Source organism: Pituophis catenifer, unplaced genomic scaffold (genome assembly GCF_029215685.1).
Source record: "Pituophis catenifer annectens isolate HBS135680 unplaced genomic scaffold, rPitCat1.0.hap2 SCAF_1, whole genome shotgun sequence".
Lineage (NCBI taxonomy): Eukaryota > Metazoa > Chordata > Lepidosauria > Squamata > Colubridae > Pituophis > Pituophis catenifer.
In genome coordinates, this window is record NW_027256881.1 from 337,076,964 (window position 1) to 337,094,336 (window position 17,373).

The following is a 17,373-nucleotide window of genomic DNA, read 5'->3' on the forward strand; positions in this document are numbered from 1 at the left end:
CTCACTCAATTTAGTGTGTAAGAACACCTGTCACTGCAAATGCTCGCATTGCATGGCACATGAAGTTTTTCGATTGCAAGCTAAGGTTATTTATTTATTTAAAAGATTTATATGGCTGCCCACCTTAAGAATACATCTCGAGTGGCTCACAATGAAAGCTGTGAAATAAAAATCTCAGATGACAAAAGTATGCAGGCTTTTAATCTATTTAGCGCAGTTGTTGTGCTCCAGAGATTTTGATCTTGGATGCAAATATAGTGTTTTTATTATGATTTTTCAGACACTTCTATTCTCTGCTTTCCATCCTAATCCATTTTCAGACATGAGTGCACATACAAACATACTTGTGTCATTAGCAAAACTACATTAATGTTTCTCTTCCTAGCAAGTAAATGAATTGCAGGTGAAGAGGAATCAGAAGAAATAATGATGAGGACAGCTTTGTCACCACTGTTATGTTTACCTCTGTTAATCCATGAGAGAGAATATCAGAAAGCTTTGCCTACCATATTCAGCTATATTTCAAATTTCCTCAACGTTAAATGAATATCGAAGTCTTTTTTCTTAGGCATCATCACAGAAGGATACTGCTTGTTTTTTAGAACATCCTAACCACCTTTTGATGCCTATTTGAATGATATTGAAGTTCTAATCCCCCAAATGACGACGTATCGAAGTCTGGTAATTCGACCCGAGGCTTAAAAGATCCAACACAGGAATTGCTTCAAGTTAAAAGATTTATTTTTGTGGACCTCCAAAATTTCCTGGACAATTTCCAACCCCGATCAAAAAGAGATTTCTGACACGGCTGGGGGTTTTCATCTTTTTTAAAAAAAGAAATGGCTTTTGGAAACACAGGTTCACAACTGTTGGTCAAACTGCTCCAGCTTTAAAACTTCACGTGGACAAACCTATCCTTCCTGATTTGTAAGTTAATCCAGCTCCTACGCAAAAAGCAAGGCTAGAATTTCAGAAATGCAAACCTCGATTTGCATCCAATCTAAGGCAGACCAATGATGCAAATGTGAAAAAACGCTAGAGAAATTGAACAGTTATGTCTACACTACAGCTTCATACCAGTTTTAAGTCTACTTTGACCCATCAGAGAAGCCTTGGGGTTAATCTGGAAATTAGATAGGTTCTTTAGGAGAATGGAACTCCAATTGTTTATACAGGTGCAACATTCTATATGGAACTGAAGTGCAAGAGAGATAAAAAAAACCTCTCCAGCATTAAGGTATCTTAACTTTGGGTACAAAATTAACAAGAATGCTTTTAAAGCCCACTAAATTCAAACAGAGGTAAGGATGGAGAGTAAAGCAATAGTTTTGATGTACAAACAAAAGCGGGCCCCGCCACAAACACTGAAATTCAGAAGAACTGTGTACAGAAAAATTAAAACCCTATAACACTTGCTATCCACCAGAACTTTAAAACATTATATCTAAATATTCTCAATCTTACAGAAAAGGAAAAAAGGGGGAATTAGGAGGAACTTTTAATTAAAATGCAAGAGCTGTCATTGGAACGGGAGCCCTTCCTGATACAGTAACATTTGTAGGTCTGTTCTTAAATTAGGCATCTCACTTGTCGCTAACAAAAATTCCAGACCCCCGACCCCCAAAAAAGGTTTGCCTGCACAGTATTAATCCCCTCCCACCCTGCTTTATATATAGTCTTATATATATATATTTATATATATTTATATTTATATATGCATTTATTTATATATAATTTTTTTTGCAACAAATATCAGCACTAGATCTAGTACCAATACGCTAGTATGAATAGGTATAGAAAAGTCTGTACTTCTGCCTCTACTATAAAAAAAAAATGGCATCAAAGGGGAAAAATAAGACTATGACATTTTTTCCCCGTATTTCACTGAATTTGGCAGGGAGCATGGGAAGAGGAAGTGCGGTTTAAAGCCAACATTAGTCAAGATGCTAGTAGTAAAAATCGGTTACATTTCTAAGGATGGGATTGAACATACTAGAGACAACAGCTGTTTGCACCCATGTTGTGCTTTATAAAGCCGGAGACCCTGTGTTGTGTTTTGTTTTTTTCCTACACTAGGCACCCTCTACTTGTGCCCCTGGCTGGGAATTATGGGAGCTTAGTCCAACACGTACGGAGGGCAGCAGTAATATAACGATTTACCTATGGCAAGGCTGTTTTCTTTTCCCCCATAACAACTGGTAGCAAGAGAGATGTGGACTTTTTGTCTCGTGGTGTTGTTTTTATTTATTTCTTTTTTTTTTTTAAACACAAAAAAATGTACTCCTCTGGTCCCTTCTGCTCCATGTGACTAAATTGCACACTGTTCTTAAGACAGCCAAGTTAAAAACCTTTCTAGAAAAAAAAATGAAAAGGGGAAGGGAGATTCAATCAGATGTTGGGTTTTTGTTTCATTTTTTTGTAGGAAAAAAAAATATCCATCTCCACACAGCTCACTTTTCTCTTTGGGAGCGTCAGACTTATTTTTTTTCATATTTTTCTTTTTTTAAAAAAAAAAACAAAAACAACAAAAAAAAGAACAACCTGTTCATTCGTTTCAGACTGAGGAGGTTCAATAGAGCTGTTTTTATATAAACTGTCCAGTAATTCTTTAAACCAGCAAAGGTCCAGAGCAGAACATCTGTCGGAAACAAGATTCTATTTATTAAAAAAAAAAAACCCCGAAAACAAGAAGATGCACATCCTCCGTGTTCGGTTGCTCCATTTCTTCTGGCGGTGGCAAGTCTGTCTGCATTTGCTCGTAGTATAAGTTATTACTGGGTTAAAAAGAAAACAAAACGAAACCTCCAAACTCAAACACCAAACTCCTGCTGTTATCCTTTGGAATAGAGCCTCCTCAGGAAATAGTGGGGTTTAGAGAAAACAAGGCCGTGAGGAAACCGGTCCAGCTTTCTGGGTTTTTTCCCCCTCCCCCAATGTTGCCAGGTCCCGCTTCTGCTTTCTATGAACGAGTGAAGAAGTACATCCTTGGTCACGAAGGGCCACTGTATGATCAACCAAAGTAAAATTCAGCTTAAGGTAACTTTAAAAAAAAAAGAGAGAGAGAGATGGTATGTAAGAAGGGAAGGGACTGAGACCGGAAGCCACTGAGCCATCAAATCTCTTGCACGAGTCCTTGTTCCATTCTAGTGCTGATCAAAAAAAAAAAAAGAAGAGAGAAAATAATAATAACCCCCAAACTAAAGAGACAAAATACACAGAGAAAACAATAATATTAAATTGAGATTCTCCTCGGGGATGGTCTCAACCATCAACCAACAAAAAAAAAAAAAAAAAAAAAAAGAGTTTGCAAGAACTCGGTAGCCGAAATGTTCATTACCACCCTTTCGAGCGTCCATTTCTATCCAGCAGGAAGCTACGTATATGTAAAAAATACTTTCTGGCAAACCCCGCGGGCAGATCCAGTTAGACTTGAAAGCGGCTTTTCCACTGCGTGGAGAGATTTCGGAGGAAAAAATGGCAGAATCAAAAAGGAGGAGGAGAAGAAAAAAAAAACCCAAGAAGATGTAATAGACAAAAAAAAATTTTTTTTTTGTTTTCTGAAGTCTTCCACTCGGGGCGGAGGTTCCTGCGTTATTTCCATGTGGCCGATTGAGGGATGGACCGTGGAGGAATCATATCCAAGAGATATTCGCGCTGGCGATCTACGGCTGAGGAGGTGGTTTTGTGCACGGTGAGACTAGGGTTAACGAAGTTCAACGTCCCTCCTGGAGAAAAGGAACACAAAGGGTGCGTTGAAATGAACTCTTAAAAGGGAGAGACAGCTTTCCCCTTCTAATAGTGTCTAGAGCAGTTTTTCTCAACTTTAGCAGCTTGAAGATATGTGGATTTCAACTCCCAGAATTCCCCAGCCAGCCAGCAATGGCTGCCTGGGGAATTCTGGGAGTTGAAGTCCACACATCTTCAAGCTGCCAAGATTAAGGTACGTTGATCTAGGCACTCTCTCCCCTTTTTCTGGCTTTCCTCAGATGTATCAAGGTGGGCATGTCTTAAAATTCCCATGAGGAACTGCTCATTCTCAGTAATATTGAGAAGCAACCAGATTGGGAAAAGGCATCCCACCTGGGGACAAAGCCAGCATAGAATAAGGGTGAGAGATATGGGGAAATCTTAAAAAAAAAAAAAGTTTGCAAAATACAATTAATCAAACTATAGACAAGAGACAGACACAGGTAAAGAAAAGCCCAAAAGAAAAACCCATAAGCACCGAACACCTTCTGCCATTAGATGCATGTAGTCTTTGACTTACGACCATTTTGTTTTAATGTCACGACAGCCCCGGAAAAAGTGACTTATGACACACATCCCGTCTTCAAAGTTACAACTGTTGCACCAGCCTAGTGGTCACACGATCGCAATTCAGCTCGCATTTATGACCGTTCGCAGGAACTTGCGGTGACTTAATTGCAAGTGGTAACCATCCCGGCTGGCTTCTGAGAATCGAAGTTAATTGGGAAAGCCCGATTCATTTAATACGTGCGCGATTCACTTAACAACTGCAGGGTTCGCTGAATGACCACCATAAGAATAGTAAATCAAATTAGGCCTAGTCACATGATGACTTGTTTAATGTCTGCCATCACTTAGGCCAATGGGGATGGAAAGATCCCCCTTGTTGCAATTGTGCTGATATGCAAAGTATTAAACATACAGGTGGTCCTCGACTTACAACAGTTCATTTAGTGACCGTTTACAGAGTTACAATGGCACTGAAAAAAGTGGCTTATGACCATTTTTCACACATAAGAATGATGCAGCAGCCCCACAGTCACTCGGCTAGAATTCAGACGCTCAGCAACTGGTTCATATTTATGACGGCTGCAGCGTCTTATGGGTCATGGGATCGCCTTTTGTGACCTTCTGACAAGCAAAGTCAAAGAGGAAGCCAGATTCACTTAACAACCATGTTACCAACTTAACAAATGCAACGATTCGCTTAACAACTGTGTCATAAAATGGGGCAAACTCACTTAACAAATGTTCCACTTAGCAACATAAGTTTTGGGTTCAATTGCGGTCGTAACTCGAGGACTACCTGTACTGTGCAAGATTGCCCGTGACATGCGTTCCCTGGCTCCCTAGAAAACCTGCACGAAGCAACGCCAGAGGCCATTTCCTGGATGGGTGGAATTGGACAATCCGTTATAAGGCCACTGTGAAAGCCCCATAGAAGTTTTACTTATAATTACGTGGACTGTGTGATATATGTTTACTTCTCTTCTGTCATGTTCTTATCATACAGATAATAATAATAATAATAATAATAATAATAATAATAATAATAATAATAATAATAATAATAATAATAATTTAGCCACTATTTCATTCTGGTCCCAATTGTGGTTGTAAGTCGAGGACTAGCTGTAACTCTGAAACCAGTGGTGAAATCTAAAATTTGTTACTACCGGTTCTGTGGGCATGGCTTGGTGGTTGGGGGGTAATGTGACTTGGTGGGCATGGTCAATTTTTTTTTTTAACTTTTAAAACCATTTTTTCTACAATCTCTTCGGGGAAGAGATTGTAAAAGAATGCTTTCAAAAGGCTCTGACAATCCCAGCTGAGTTGCCTGATCGGCAGAGGCTTTTTTTTTTTTTAAATGCCTCTGACAATCCAAGCTGAGTTGCCTGATCGTCAGAGGCATTTAAAAGAAAAAAAGTCTCTGCAGATCAGGCAACTTTTTTTTTACTTTTAAAAGCATTTTTTTCAGCCGAAGAGGTTGTAGAAAAAATAGTTTTAAAAGTAAAAAAAAAAGCCTCTGATGATTGTGCGGCTCAGCTGGGCATTGAGGGGGGGGGGCAGGAATTTTTGCTACCGGTTCTCCGAACCACCCGCCTCCATCGTTACCAGATCGGGTGATCCGGTCTGAACCGGGAGCATTTCACCCCTGACTGAAACACAGCTGAGAGAAGAGACATGGTGAGTAACAGTTGGCTCATCAGGTGACAGGCAGGAATTAGAACAGGCAGCTGCTGAGAAAATCTTGTCTCCATCTACAATGCTGGTTGTAGGCCCTGTGCGCTCACCATTCTGGTGGCAAAATGGTCAAATGTTGGCCATGTGCTTTTGATCCTCTCCCATTAATTAAGGACGGAATTGGGAGCGGGAGGCAAACAATCCCCATTTTCAATTGCCTCCAAATAAGCTCAAAATACTAATTTCAGGCCATATTTTGAGGGGGGGTTGTGGGGCAATTTTAATCTTGTGGTGAAAACCATTTTGACTCCCTGAAGCTTAAGTCCCAACCATTAAAACCCTGAAAATATAGAACTTCCACTTAGGGAGGACTTCAAATACAGGTAGTCCTTGACCGACAACCATTCGTTGAGTGACTGTTGGAAGTTACAATGGCACTGAAAAAAAGTGACTTCTGATGGTTTTTCAAAGGACCGTTGCAGCATCCCTATGGTCAAAGGATCAAAATTCAGACTGGCCCGTGTCCTGGGGGTCATGTGGTCCACCTTTTACCACCTTCTGACGAGCAAAATCAACGGGAAAGCCAGATCGACTTAACAACCTTATTACTAACTTAACAACTGCAGTAAGTCATTTAAGAAACTGTGGCAAGAATGGTCGTAAAAAGAGGCAAAATTTCTTTTGGGCATAATTGTGGTCATAGGTCAAAGGGCTACCTGTATTTAAATGATGATAATAATAATAATGAAATCTGATCAGTTATACCTCCCACTCCCCCAAAGCAATAGTTTGTTCAATTGCCCTCTCTCAGAGGTGACATTCAGCTGGTTCGAACCGGTTCGCCCGAACCAGTAGCAGAAATCATGTGTGTGGGCCCCCCACCCGTCCTGGCTCTATGCCATCCTATTTAGGCATGGCGCATGTGTGGCAAACCGGTAGTAACATAATGAGAAACCCACTGCTGCCCTCTCCCCACCTCAAAATAAGAGAGGGGAATTCATCACATGACCCCAGAGTGGGTTTCGTTGTCGTCAGAAGAACCTAGAAAAATATACCACTTCTGGCCTTTTTGGCTTTTAACAATAAGCAATATAAATTAAAAAGATCAAGATTTTATAATTTGTAGCTCTAAGAGAGTCACCAAAAGGACACTGATATTTCCCAGTATCCCTTTTCAAGGGAGTCATGGGGTTGCTCAGAATCCATACACAGGTAGTCCTCGACTTATAACGGTTCATTTAGTGATTTTTCAGCATTACATCATCACTGAAAAAAGGGACTTAGGATCATTTTTTTTCACCCCCGTGACCGTTGCAGCGTCTCCACAGTCACGTGATTAAAATTCAGACGCTTGGCAGCCGACTCGTATTTATGACGGTTGCAGTGTCCTGGGGTGACGTGATCAGCTTTTGCGACCTTTTGACCCAGCAAAGTCAACGGGGAAGCCAGATTCACTTTAACAACCGTGGGTTATTAACTTTTAACAACTGCAATGATTTTTACTTAACAGCTGTGGCAAGGAAGGTCGTAAAGCGAGGCAAAACTCACTTCAAACAAATGTCTCGCTGAGCAAGAGAAATCTGGGGGCTCGATTGTGGTTGTAAGTTGAGGACTACCTTTAATATTTCACAATAGAGGAGGGAGGCCTTAGCATACTTAATATTGCTTTGAAAGAGTGAATGCAGCAAAAAGAAAGGAAGAGAAATAAAATAGAAACACCCTTTTCACCCAGAGATTGTTTTCCTTTCAGAAAGAATGCTGGCCGGACAAGGGAGCGCGGCCAGCGGCGGTAAAGACAAGAAGTCTCGAGAGCGAGTCATCTACCTGCGTTGACGGGTGTCTTCTTCCAAGTGTAAGCACCTCCTTTGCCGATGGGTCTCTGAGCACGCTTACCTTGCCTGCCACCAAGTACGGCCACACCGGAGGCGTTCTGCAACTTGGGCGACTGGCTAAATGCATGCAAGACTCCGCGAGGGGTGCTGGCACTTCGGGGCAGCTGGCTGGAGGCCTGAGCAATGATCAAGACAAGGAAGAGAAAATAAACCATGAAATTCAAGGGCTGGAAAGGAGGCCAGAGCAGAATCACATTCTTGGAATCATATAGAGAGCAGTGTTTCCCGAGCTTGGGAACTTTTAAGGTATGTAGACATCAACTCCCAGAGTTGAAGCTATACTGGCTGGGAAATTCTGGGATTTGAAGTCCACACATCTCAAAGTTCCTAAGCTTGGAAAACACTGGTCTGATCAGAATAGAGTTGGAAGGGACCTTGGAGGTCGTCTAGTCCAACCCCCTGGTCAAGCAGGAGACCCTATACCAGTGATGGCTAACCTTTTTTTCCTCAGGTGCTGAAAGCACACACGTGCCCACACCTACAATGCAATGCACCCCCCGCGCATGCGTGCGTGACCCTCCCCACACTGCCCTGCCCCCCGTGCATGCGTGCAGGACCCCTCCCCACACACCCCAGGAGGCCTCTCTGAAACCTCTGGAGGCCGGAAATGGCCTGTTTCTGGCCTTCCGGTAGGCCTGTTTTTCATTCTCCCAGAGCCTCCGCAGGAGCCCTGTACTTACCTGGCATCCAAAACAGGCTGCGTGGAGACTCCTGGGAGGGGAGAGGAGGCGTGGGCAGGGCCAGCTGAAAATCAGCTGGCCAGCGTAAGCATGCGCGCTGGAGCTGACCTAGGGCAACGACACGTGTGCCTGCAGATATGGCTCCGCGTGCCACCTGTGGCACACACGTACCATAGGTTTGCCATCATGGCCCTATACCATTTTAGATAAATAGTTGTCCAATCTCTCCTTAAAAACTTCCAGTGTTGATGCAACCACAACTTCTGGAGGCAAATATTTCTACTGGTTAATTGTTCTCACTGTTAAGAATTTTCTCCTTAACTTCTGGTTCCTTCTCTCCTTGATTAGTTTCCACCCATTGCTTCTTGTCCTGCCATCAGGTGCTTTGAAGAATAGCTTGACTCCCTCTTCTTTGTGGCAGCCCCTGAGATATTGGAAGACTGCTATCATGTCTCCCCTAGTCCTTCTCTTCATTAAACTAGACATACCCAGTTCCTGCAACCGTTCTTCATATGTTTTAGCCTCCAGTCCCCTAATCATCTTAGTTGTGTGTTCTTTAGCTCCCATGGCCAAACAGGAGAAAGTGAATTAGTTGTGTTAAGTGTTCTTTTCATGTGCCCAGTCCTGATACCTTGGAATATTATGAGACTCACCCAGAAAAACAAATGGCCTTGATGTTCCTGGATGCAAAGAAAGCTTTTGATAATGTGAACTGGCAGTTTATGGTAGATTCTAGTTTATGCCACAGGGGAACTGATGGGTTTCTAGGCCGTTCACATGCAACTGAGGAGGGAGGGAGGGCTGAACTTGCTTTTAGAATAACATGGTGGGGAGTCGTACAACAAAAATCACATTAAATAAGTATAGAAATAAGCATTTGTGTTTTTGATTACCTCTTTCGTATTACATTCTAAATTGTTTTTGTGCCAACTTTTGGAAAAGTATTAAGAGGTTCAGTTGTGCATCTTTATTGTGGATGTGCTCATCCACACATCCATGAAATATATAGAAATATGCAAATAAAATGTATGTCCCAGAATCCACAGGGTCGTCGTCCCCCCCTGTGCCTCCCCCCACTTCTTTCCCATACAGGTAGTCTTTGACTTACAACTATTGGTTTAGGAAACATTCAAAGCAGGGGTGAAATGCTCCCGGTTTGGACCGGATGACAGCAACGGTCATAAATAGGAACCAGTTGCCAATCATCTGAATTTTGATCACATGATCATGGGGGATGCTGGAAAGGTCATTAACTGTGAAAAATAGTCATAAGTCCCTTTTTTCAGTGCCGTTATAACTGAACGGTCATTAAACGAACTGTTGTAGCAATAGCAATAAGACTAATGTAACGCTTTACATCTTTCTCTAAGCCAGTGTTTCTCAACCTTGGTAGCTTGAAGATGGGTGGACTTCAACTCCCAGAATCCCCCAGCCAGCGCTGCTGAGCAGGGGTGAAATGCTCCCGGTTCGGACCGGATCGCCTGATCCGGTAGCGATGGTGGCGGGTGGTTCGGAGAACTGGTAGCAAAAATCCCTGCCCCCCCACATGCCCAGCTGAGCCGCACGATCATCAGAGGCTGTTTTTTTTTACTTTTAAAAGCATTTTTTCTATAACCTCTTTGGCCAAAAAAAAAAAAAAAAAAATATGCTTTTAAAAGTAAAAAAAAAAGCTACTAATGATCGTGCGGCTCAGCTGGGGTCATCAGAGGCTTTTAAAAGCATTTTTTCTGAAACCTCTTCGACTGAAGAGGTTGTAGAAAAAAATGCCTTTAAAAGCCTCTAACGACCAGCTGAGTTGCCTGATCGTCAGAGGCTTTTAAAAGCCTTCTGAAACCTCTTAAGTTTGTAGAAAAAATGCTTTTAAAAGTTAAGAAAAAAAGTTGGCCACGCCTACCCAGTCACATTACCCACCCCCCACCAAGCCACGCCCACAGAACCGGTAGTAACAAATTTTACATTTCACAAACTGGCTGTGAGGACTTCTTCTCCAGCCTGTAAAGCTTGAGAAAGCAAGCCAGAAGATGCCTACCTGTTTGAGCGAGTGATGCTGCTGAGCTATCTGTTCTGGCTTGCTCTGAATCGGGGAGGCAGCCTGTTGCAATATCCGCTGCTCAATCTCCTGCTCCTGTTGCAAGGCCTTCACGAAGGCGGCCTTCAGCCGGCTCGTGTGCTCGGCCTTCAGCGCCTTCTTCTGATTGGAGGACATGCACGTCTCGCACATGATGGAGCCGCTCTTCTCTTCCCTCCAGCGGCAGGTGAAGTCCGTCTTGCACTGGACGCAGGTGTAGGGCTCCTGCGAGGAGGGGCTGACGGAGACTTTACCTGCGCAAGAGGAGACGGAAAGGATCAACCAAGGGCTTCTGACCTCTGGCTGGGGTTCTTAAGATGGCCGGGAAAAAGCTATAGCAAGAAGTGGGAGGAATAAGAGTAGGGCGGTCATCTTCTCTATTCCTCGAGCCAATTGAACAGTGCAATGGATGGGAGTTAAGTTTTAGAAGACTGGGTGACAGCCGGGAAGGCAAGAAACAGAGATTTACAAAGAAAAGTTCGAAAACAGAAAGCAGAGTTGATCTCTACAGCAGGGGTCTCCAACCTTGGCAACTTTAAGCCTGGTGGACTTCAACTCCCAGAATTCCCCAGCCAGCTTTGCAAAGCTGGCTGGGGAATTCTGGGAGTTGAAATCCACCAGGCTTAAAGTTGCCAAGGTTGGAGACCCCTGCTCTAAACAGCGGCAGCTCTTGGACAGAGAGGAGAATTCTCTCAACTCTGCCACTTGAGAGAGGCCGTAGACTGAACCTGTGATGGTTTGCATTCAAAAGCAGAAAAGGGGTGGCAAGGTAAGACTTCAATACAACTTCATACCTTGTGTCAATAGTGTGGTGTAGTGGTTAGGGCAGTGGACTCCGATTAAGGTGACCTCGATTCAAGCCCATTCTCAGTATTGTTCATTCAGAGAGTTACTTTGAGTTGGTCATTATCTGTCAGCCCAACCTACTTCATAGGGTTGTTATGGGGATATAATCGGAAAAGGTTCTATTATGTACACTGCTCTAAACTCTTAGTAGGACAGGTGGGGACATAAAAAAGCCTGGTGGCGCAGTGGACTAAACTACTGTTAAAGTAGTATTTAGCTGCCAGATGCCTGCAATTACTGTGAGTTCAATTCTCACCAGGCTCAAGGTTGACTCAGCCTTCCATCCTTCTGAGGTAGGTAAAATGAAGACCAGGATTGTGGGGGCAATAAGCTGACTTTGTATAAAATAGAACACCGCTTGGGGGGGGGAGAAGCCCTACTAAGCAGGTATATACAAAAGTATGAAAGCTATTGCTTAAAAGCATTGTAAGCCACCCTGAGTCTCCGGAGAAGGGCGGTATATAAATCAAACTAATAAATAAATAAAAGACAACATACAACCTGAGAGCCAGTTTGGTGTAGTGGTTAAGGTGCTGACCTAGAAACCGGGAGACTGTGAGTTCTAGTCCCTTTGGCATGAAGCCCAGAGATTTCTCTCTCAGCCCAACCCACCTCACAAGTGTTGTTGTGGGGAAAATAGGAGAGGAAGAGTATTAGGTATGTTCACCAACTTGGGTTATTTATAAAATAATAAAGGCCGGATAAAAAATATATTGAATGAACAAACAGGCAATAATAAAACAAGGCCAACCCATCTTCTCCCTGTTACCAGAGGTGGTATCCAGCCGGTTCGGATCGGTTCGCCTGAACCGGTAGTGGAAATCATGGGTGAGCCCATACACTTGCCCCGGCTCTATGCCATCGTATTTAGGCATGTTTTTGAGGCCGGGCACATGCGCGGAAGGCAGGCATGCGGGCGAAATGGGCCCACGCACCCACGAAGCAAGAAAGCGTGTGCGATGAACCAACAGTAACATAATCAGAAACCCACCACTGCCTGTTACATATGTGCATCACCCAGTTTGCATTAAGCAATGGAGGTGAAAATCTCAGCTTCATTGAGAGCAGACAGTTAAGGTACTCTTAAAATTGCTTTTCCCATCCTAGAATCCCCTAGAGAAGCTGTTGGTCTATAGTTCTATCAGCCTCTACTCAACATGACTAAAAATCAAGCATGATGGGAGTTGAAGTCCAGCAACAACTCACAACTCTAAGCAATGTACTGTATTTTTTGGACTATAAGATGAAAAATAAAAAGAGGGTGAAAATCTGGGTGCGTCTTACACTCCGAATGTAGCTCCGCCCAGCTTCTCAAACGGAGGTTTCAGGGGCTGAAAAAAGCATCAGAAATGAAGCTTCAGAAAAGAAGCCCCCAAACAGAGCTTCAGAAAAAAAGCCTCTGAAACAGAGCTTCAGAAAAAAAGCCTCTGAAACAAAGCTTCAGAGGCTTTTTTTCTGAAGCTCCGTTTCGGAGGCTTTCAGAGGCAGGAAAAGGTTTTTTTCTGAAATGGAGTTTCAGAAGTTTCAGAGGCAGAAAAAAAAAGCAAAAAAAAAAAAAAAAGCTAGGCACAGAGCTCACAACCAAGGAACCTGTTGCTAAAATTCACCTCTGGGAACAGCTGATTGGGTGTATTCTGGGAGGCCAATCCACCTGCCAATCCGCTTTTTTCTTATTTTCCTCCCCAAAAACTAAGGTGCGTCTTATACTCCGAAAAATACGGTAAACCTCAACTTAGTTTCTCTCTAGGTGGCCTCCAATAGTGCTAGGACTACAGTTCCCAGTGTTCTAAGTTTGAAGGCTTCAACGTTTGGCCCCTTCACAGCTTCTCCTCCTCCTCACCTTGAGCTTCTAGTAGGTTCTGCACAACTTCCTCCAACCCAACCAGGTAGATGAACTCATTGTTAGCTGCACTGGGCAGGAAGCTCATTTCAGGAGCAGGAGGTTTGGGTGGAGGAATTTCCAGCAGGGTTTTCTCCAGCTGTTTCCGCAATGCCAACTTAGCAGCTGCTTGCCGACTGGCAGGAGAGTCGTTCGAGTTGACGATGGAAGCAACGCTGGTGGCGGTCGAAGCGTTCACCTGGGCGGACGTCCCAGCTGCACCTTTCAATGAAGTTGGGGAAGCCTGGGAAACGAAACGGGGGGAAGAAAAGTCTTTCTTATAACCATCCAATTCCACCACGCGCTACTCAAAAGAAAGCAGAGATCTATGCATAAGGTGGAATCTTCTCAGTGGAGGAAAAGGAATCTGAGACTTCCTGGGTACAAGCAGAGACCTAAATCATAAATGGAAAATCTGGTTCTTTCAAAATTGTAGGTAGTCCTCGACTTACAACAGTTCATTTAGTGACCGTTTGAAGTTACAACAGGATTTTAAAAAATTGACTTATGACCATTTTTCCCCACTTACGACCATTGCAGCATCCCTGTGGTTAGGTGATCAAAATTCAGGCACTTGGTAACTGGTTCATATTTATGACCACTGTAGTGCCCTGGCGTCACGTGGTCACCTTCTGTGTCTTTCGGACAAGCAAAAGTCAATGGGGAAACCAGATTCACTTAACAACCGTGTTACTAACTTAACAATTTCAGTGACCCACTTAACAACTGTGGCAAGCAAAGTTGTAAAATGGGGCAAAACTCGCTTAACAACTGTTTCACTCAAGAAGAGAAATGTTGGGCTCAATTGTGGTCGTAAGTGGAGGACTACCCGCATTTCTATGAATGGGGGAAGGAATATCTGAGGGGTGTGGTGGCCAAGTGGTTAAGATGCTCACCTCCCACTTGGAAGGTTGAGAATTCCTAGGTAGCAGATGCTTCTCTCCTAGGGGGCAGAGAAAAAATATCTGCGTCATAGGCATCAGGAAGGGCATCCGGCCAGTAAACACTCAGCTCCATTCAGTTGCCCAGTCTCTACCCCGAATTAAGGGATTACAGGGGCATAAAAAGAGAGTTTTAGGCAGGGGTGAAATGCTCCTGGTTTGGTCCAGTTCACCCGAACCGGACCAAAAAGAAAGTTCCAACAATCAGGTGAGCGACGTGCGATCATCGGAACTTTTTTTTTTTTTTTTACTTTTTACTTTATTAGCATTTTTTTACTACCAATTCTCCGGAACCAATAATAAAAATGCTGTTAAAAAGTAAAAAAAAAAAAAAGGCTCCGACAATCACAGCTGTGGCACGCAATCGTCACAGCCTTTGTTTTACCTTTTAAAAGCATTTTTTTTACAACCTATCTGGCCGAATAGGTTGTTAAACAAAATGCTTTTAAAAGGTAAAAAAAAGGCTCTGAAGATCACAGCTGTCGCGTGCTATTGTCAGAGCCTTTCTTTTTACTTTTAAAAGCATTTTTTTACAATTTATTTGGCCGAATAGGTTGGGCGTCCTACTGGATTCACGGCTGTCTTTAGAAGAGCACTTGACGGCCGTGACCGGGAGGATTTTTCATCAGGTTCGCCTGATCCGCCAGTTGCGTCCCTTTCTGGATCGGGATTCCTTACACACGGTCACTCATGCCCTCGCCACCTCCCGCCTTGACTATTGTAACGCTCTCTACATGGGGCTCCCCTTGAGGAGCACCAGGAGGCTCCAACTGGCGCAGAGTGCGGCCGCGTGGGTGGTAATGGGAGCGACATGGCGTTCCCATGTAACACCCCTCCTGCGCGAGCTGCACTGGCTCCCGGTGGTCTTCCGGGTGCGCTTCAAGGTTTTGGTCACCACCTTTAAAGCGCTCTATGGCTTAGGACCTGGGTACTTGCGGGACCGCCTACTACCACCAATAGCCCCCCACCAGCCGGTACACTCTCATAGAGAGGGGCTCCTCTGGTGCCGTCGGCCAAACAATGTCGACTGGCCGCCCCCAGGGGGACAGCCTTCTCTGTGGGAGCACCTACTATCTGGAACGAGCTCCCCCCGGAGATACGGAGGACCCTGGATCTGCGCACCTTCCGCCGCGCTCTTAAGACCTTTTTATTCCACCAGGCGGGCCTGGCCTAACTTTCTCCCTCTTTTTAAATAATTTTTTAATATTTTTTAATATTTTTAATATTCAAAGTTTAATTTGTTTTAAATTGATTGGGGTTTTTTAATCTGTCTGGGCCAAACTATTTAATTCGATTTTATTTCTGCTTTTTAAATTTTGTATTTATGTATTTTATTGTTGACTGTTCACCGCCCTGAGTCCTTCGGGAGTAGGGCGGTATATAAATCAAATAAAAGTAAAGTAAAGTAAGTAAGTAAAAAATGCTTTTAAAAGGTTAAAAAAAGGCTCCGAAGATCGTGCGCCATCACACTCCCCCCTGCGCTGTTCTACTTACCCCATGCCTCCTCTTGGCATGCACATGCGCGCAGGCACCTCACATTTGGTGCGTGGTGCGTATGCACAGCCAGCGAACTGGTAGTAAACCGGTTCAGATTTCACCACTGGTTTTAGGGGAGGGAATATCCCTCCTATTCACAACAGAATCAGTTCTATCAACCCACTCTGTAGCTATAGAGAATAAGAAGGAGATAAAACTATACCACTGAGTTACGAAAAGATCCTACAAGCATCCTCCACCAGTAGTCCTTGACATACGACCACAACTGAGCCCAACATTTCCACTGCTAAGCCAGACAATTGTTAAGTGAGTCACCATGCCTTGCTTTATGACCTTTTTGCCATGGTTTTTAAGTGAATCTGGCTTTCCCCGTTGACTTTGCTTGTCAGAAGCTGCCTAGGAAGGTTGCAGGTGACAATCCCAGGACTTTGGGATGCTACAACCATCGTGAATACATGCCAGTTGCCAAGCACTTGAAGTTTGATCACGTGAGTGTCGGGATTCTTCAATGGACATAAATTGAGAACTGGCAGAACCGCTGCAACTTTGAATGGTCATTAAACGAATGGGACTACCTGTATAGAGGCAAGGAAGGCATGCGTGCTTCTGATTGGACCTTCCTGAATGACGTCGGGAGGAAGAAAGGCTTAAGGGCAACATTGCTGCCTGCTTACCTGCGGGATGTTGACCAAAAGGCTCGCATTCGGGACATTGGCAACGCGGATGAGACCCTGCTGTATGATCCGCTGGCCCTGGATCTGCACGCTGGGAACGGAAGCCCGTGGAGCTAGGAGCAGCGGAGGAGGCCCCGAGCTGGAGTGCGGGCGGATGTTGTGGATTTGCTGGGGAGACACAGAGATGGACTGATACGGATGGATACGTGGAAGGACAAGATGGGTGGAGGGCGGGAAAAAGGGAGGGGGAGAAGGAAGGCCAAGCAAGGGGGAAGAGGAAGGGTGGGATGGTAACAACAAGATGCCGTGGGAGCAATGCGAAAAGGGGGGAAGAAGGAAAGTAAGAAGGAAAAACTATTAGTTTATTATTTATTTTTTTAATCAAGAAAAAGGAATAAGCCCAAAGCCAACAGTGTGTGGCTTTATTTTCAGAACGGTTGGAAGATTTACAGGACGCCTCAGATTCTAACAGGAAGTGCTTTATTTTGTTTTGCTCAGATAATCAAATAATTTAATATAAGCCTGACAAAATAAGCTTCATAAAGACGCTTCGATTTGCACCCCTTTTTTTCAGCACTCCACATGGTCGCTAAATGAATGTTTGTTAGCTGAGGACTGCCTGTAATGAATAGGCCTGAATGGCAGAAAGGCTGCGGGAATTTAAGAGCAGTGGATAATGGAAGAAAAGCAGGCGTGAGACCAACTCAACAAATGGCTCGACAAAGGTGGCATGGGGCAAGGCAAGGATGTGTAATGTTACGTATGTGTTGTTGGGAATATGAATGTATGTACATTTGCAGGCAGGCAATACCATGGGGTTGACTGAAAACACAAATTATTTGCAGTACATATTAGACAGAGTGTTGTGGATCTGGTAATTAATGTGTCGAAATCCAAGGCAGTTGTGTTTGACAGGGATGGTAAAGTGTAGAGTAGATAAATGACAGAAAACTAGAAAAGATGAA

The 17,373-nt window shown here is 43.8% G+C and overlaps 1 protein-coding gene across 4 annotated transcripts in view; it reads right to left on the reverse strand.

Moving 5' to 3' along the window:
- Window positions 1-1,773: 1,773 nt before the first annotated feature.
- GATAD2A (GATA zinc finger domain containing 2A) overlaps window positions 1,774-17,373 on the reverse strand; it is a 93,195-nt gene continuing 77,595 nt past the window's right edge. For all 4 annotated transcript variants that reach the window (XM_070944060.1, XM_070944052.1, XM_070944067.1 and 1 more), the window contains 5 exons: window positions 16,409-16,576; window positions 13,258-13,540; window positions 10,533-10,825; window positions 7,756-7,939; window positions 1,774-3,725 (listed from right to left, as the gene is read on the reverse strand). In XM_070944060.1, the coding sequence (XP_070800161.1) occupies window positions 3,592-3,725; window positions 7,756-7,939; window positions 10,533-10,825; window positions 13,258-13,540; window positions 16,409-16,576 (1,062 nt within the window). In that variant the 3' untranslated portion in view covers window positions 1,774-3,591. The remainder of the gene's footprint in view (window positions 3,726-7,755; window positions 7,940-10,532; window positions 10,826-13,257; window positions 13,541-16,408; window positions 16,577-17,373) is intronic.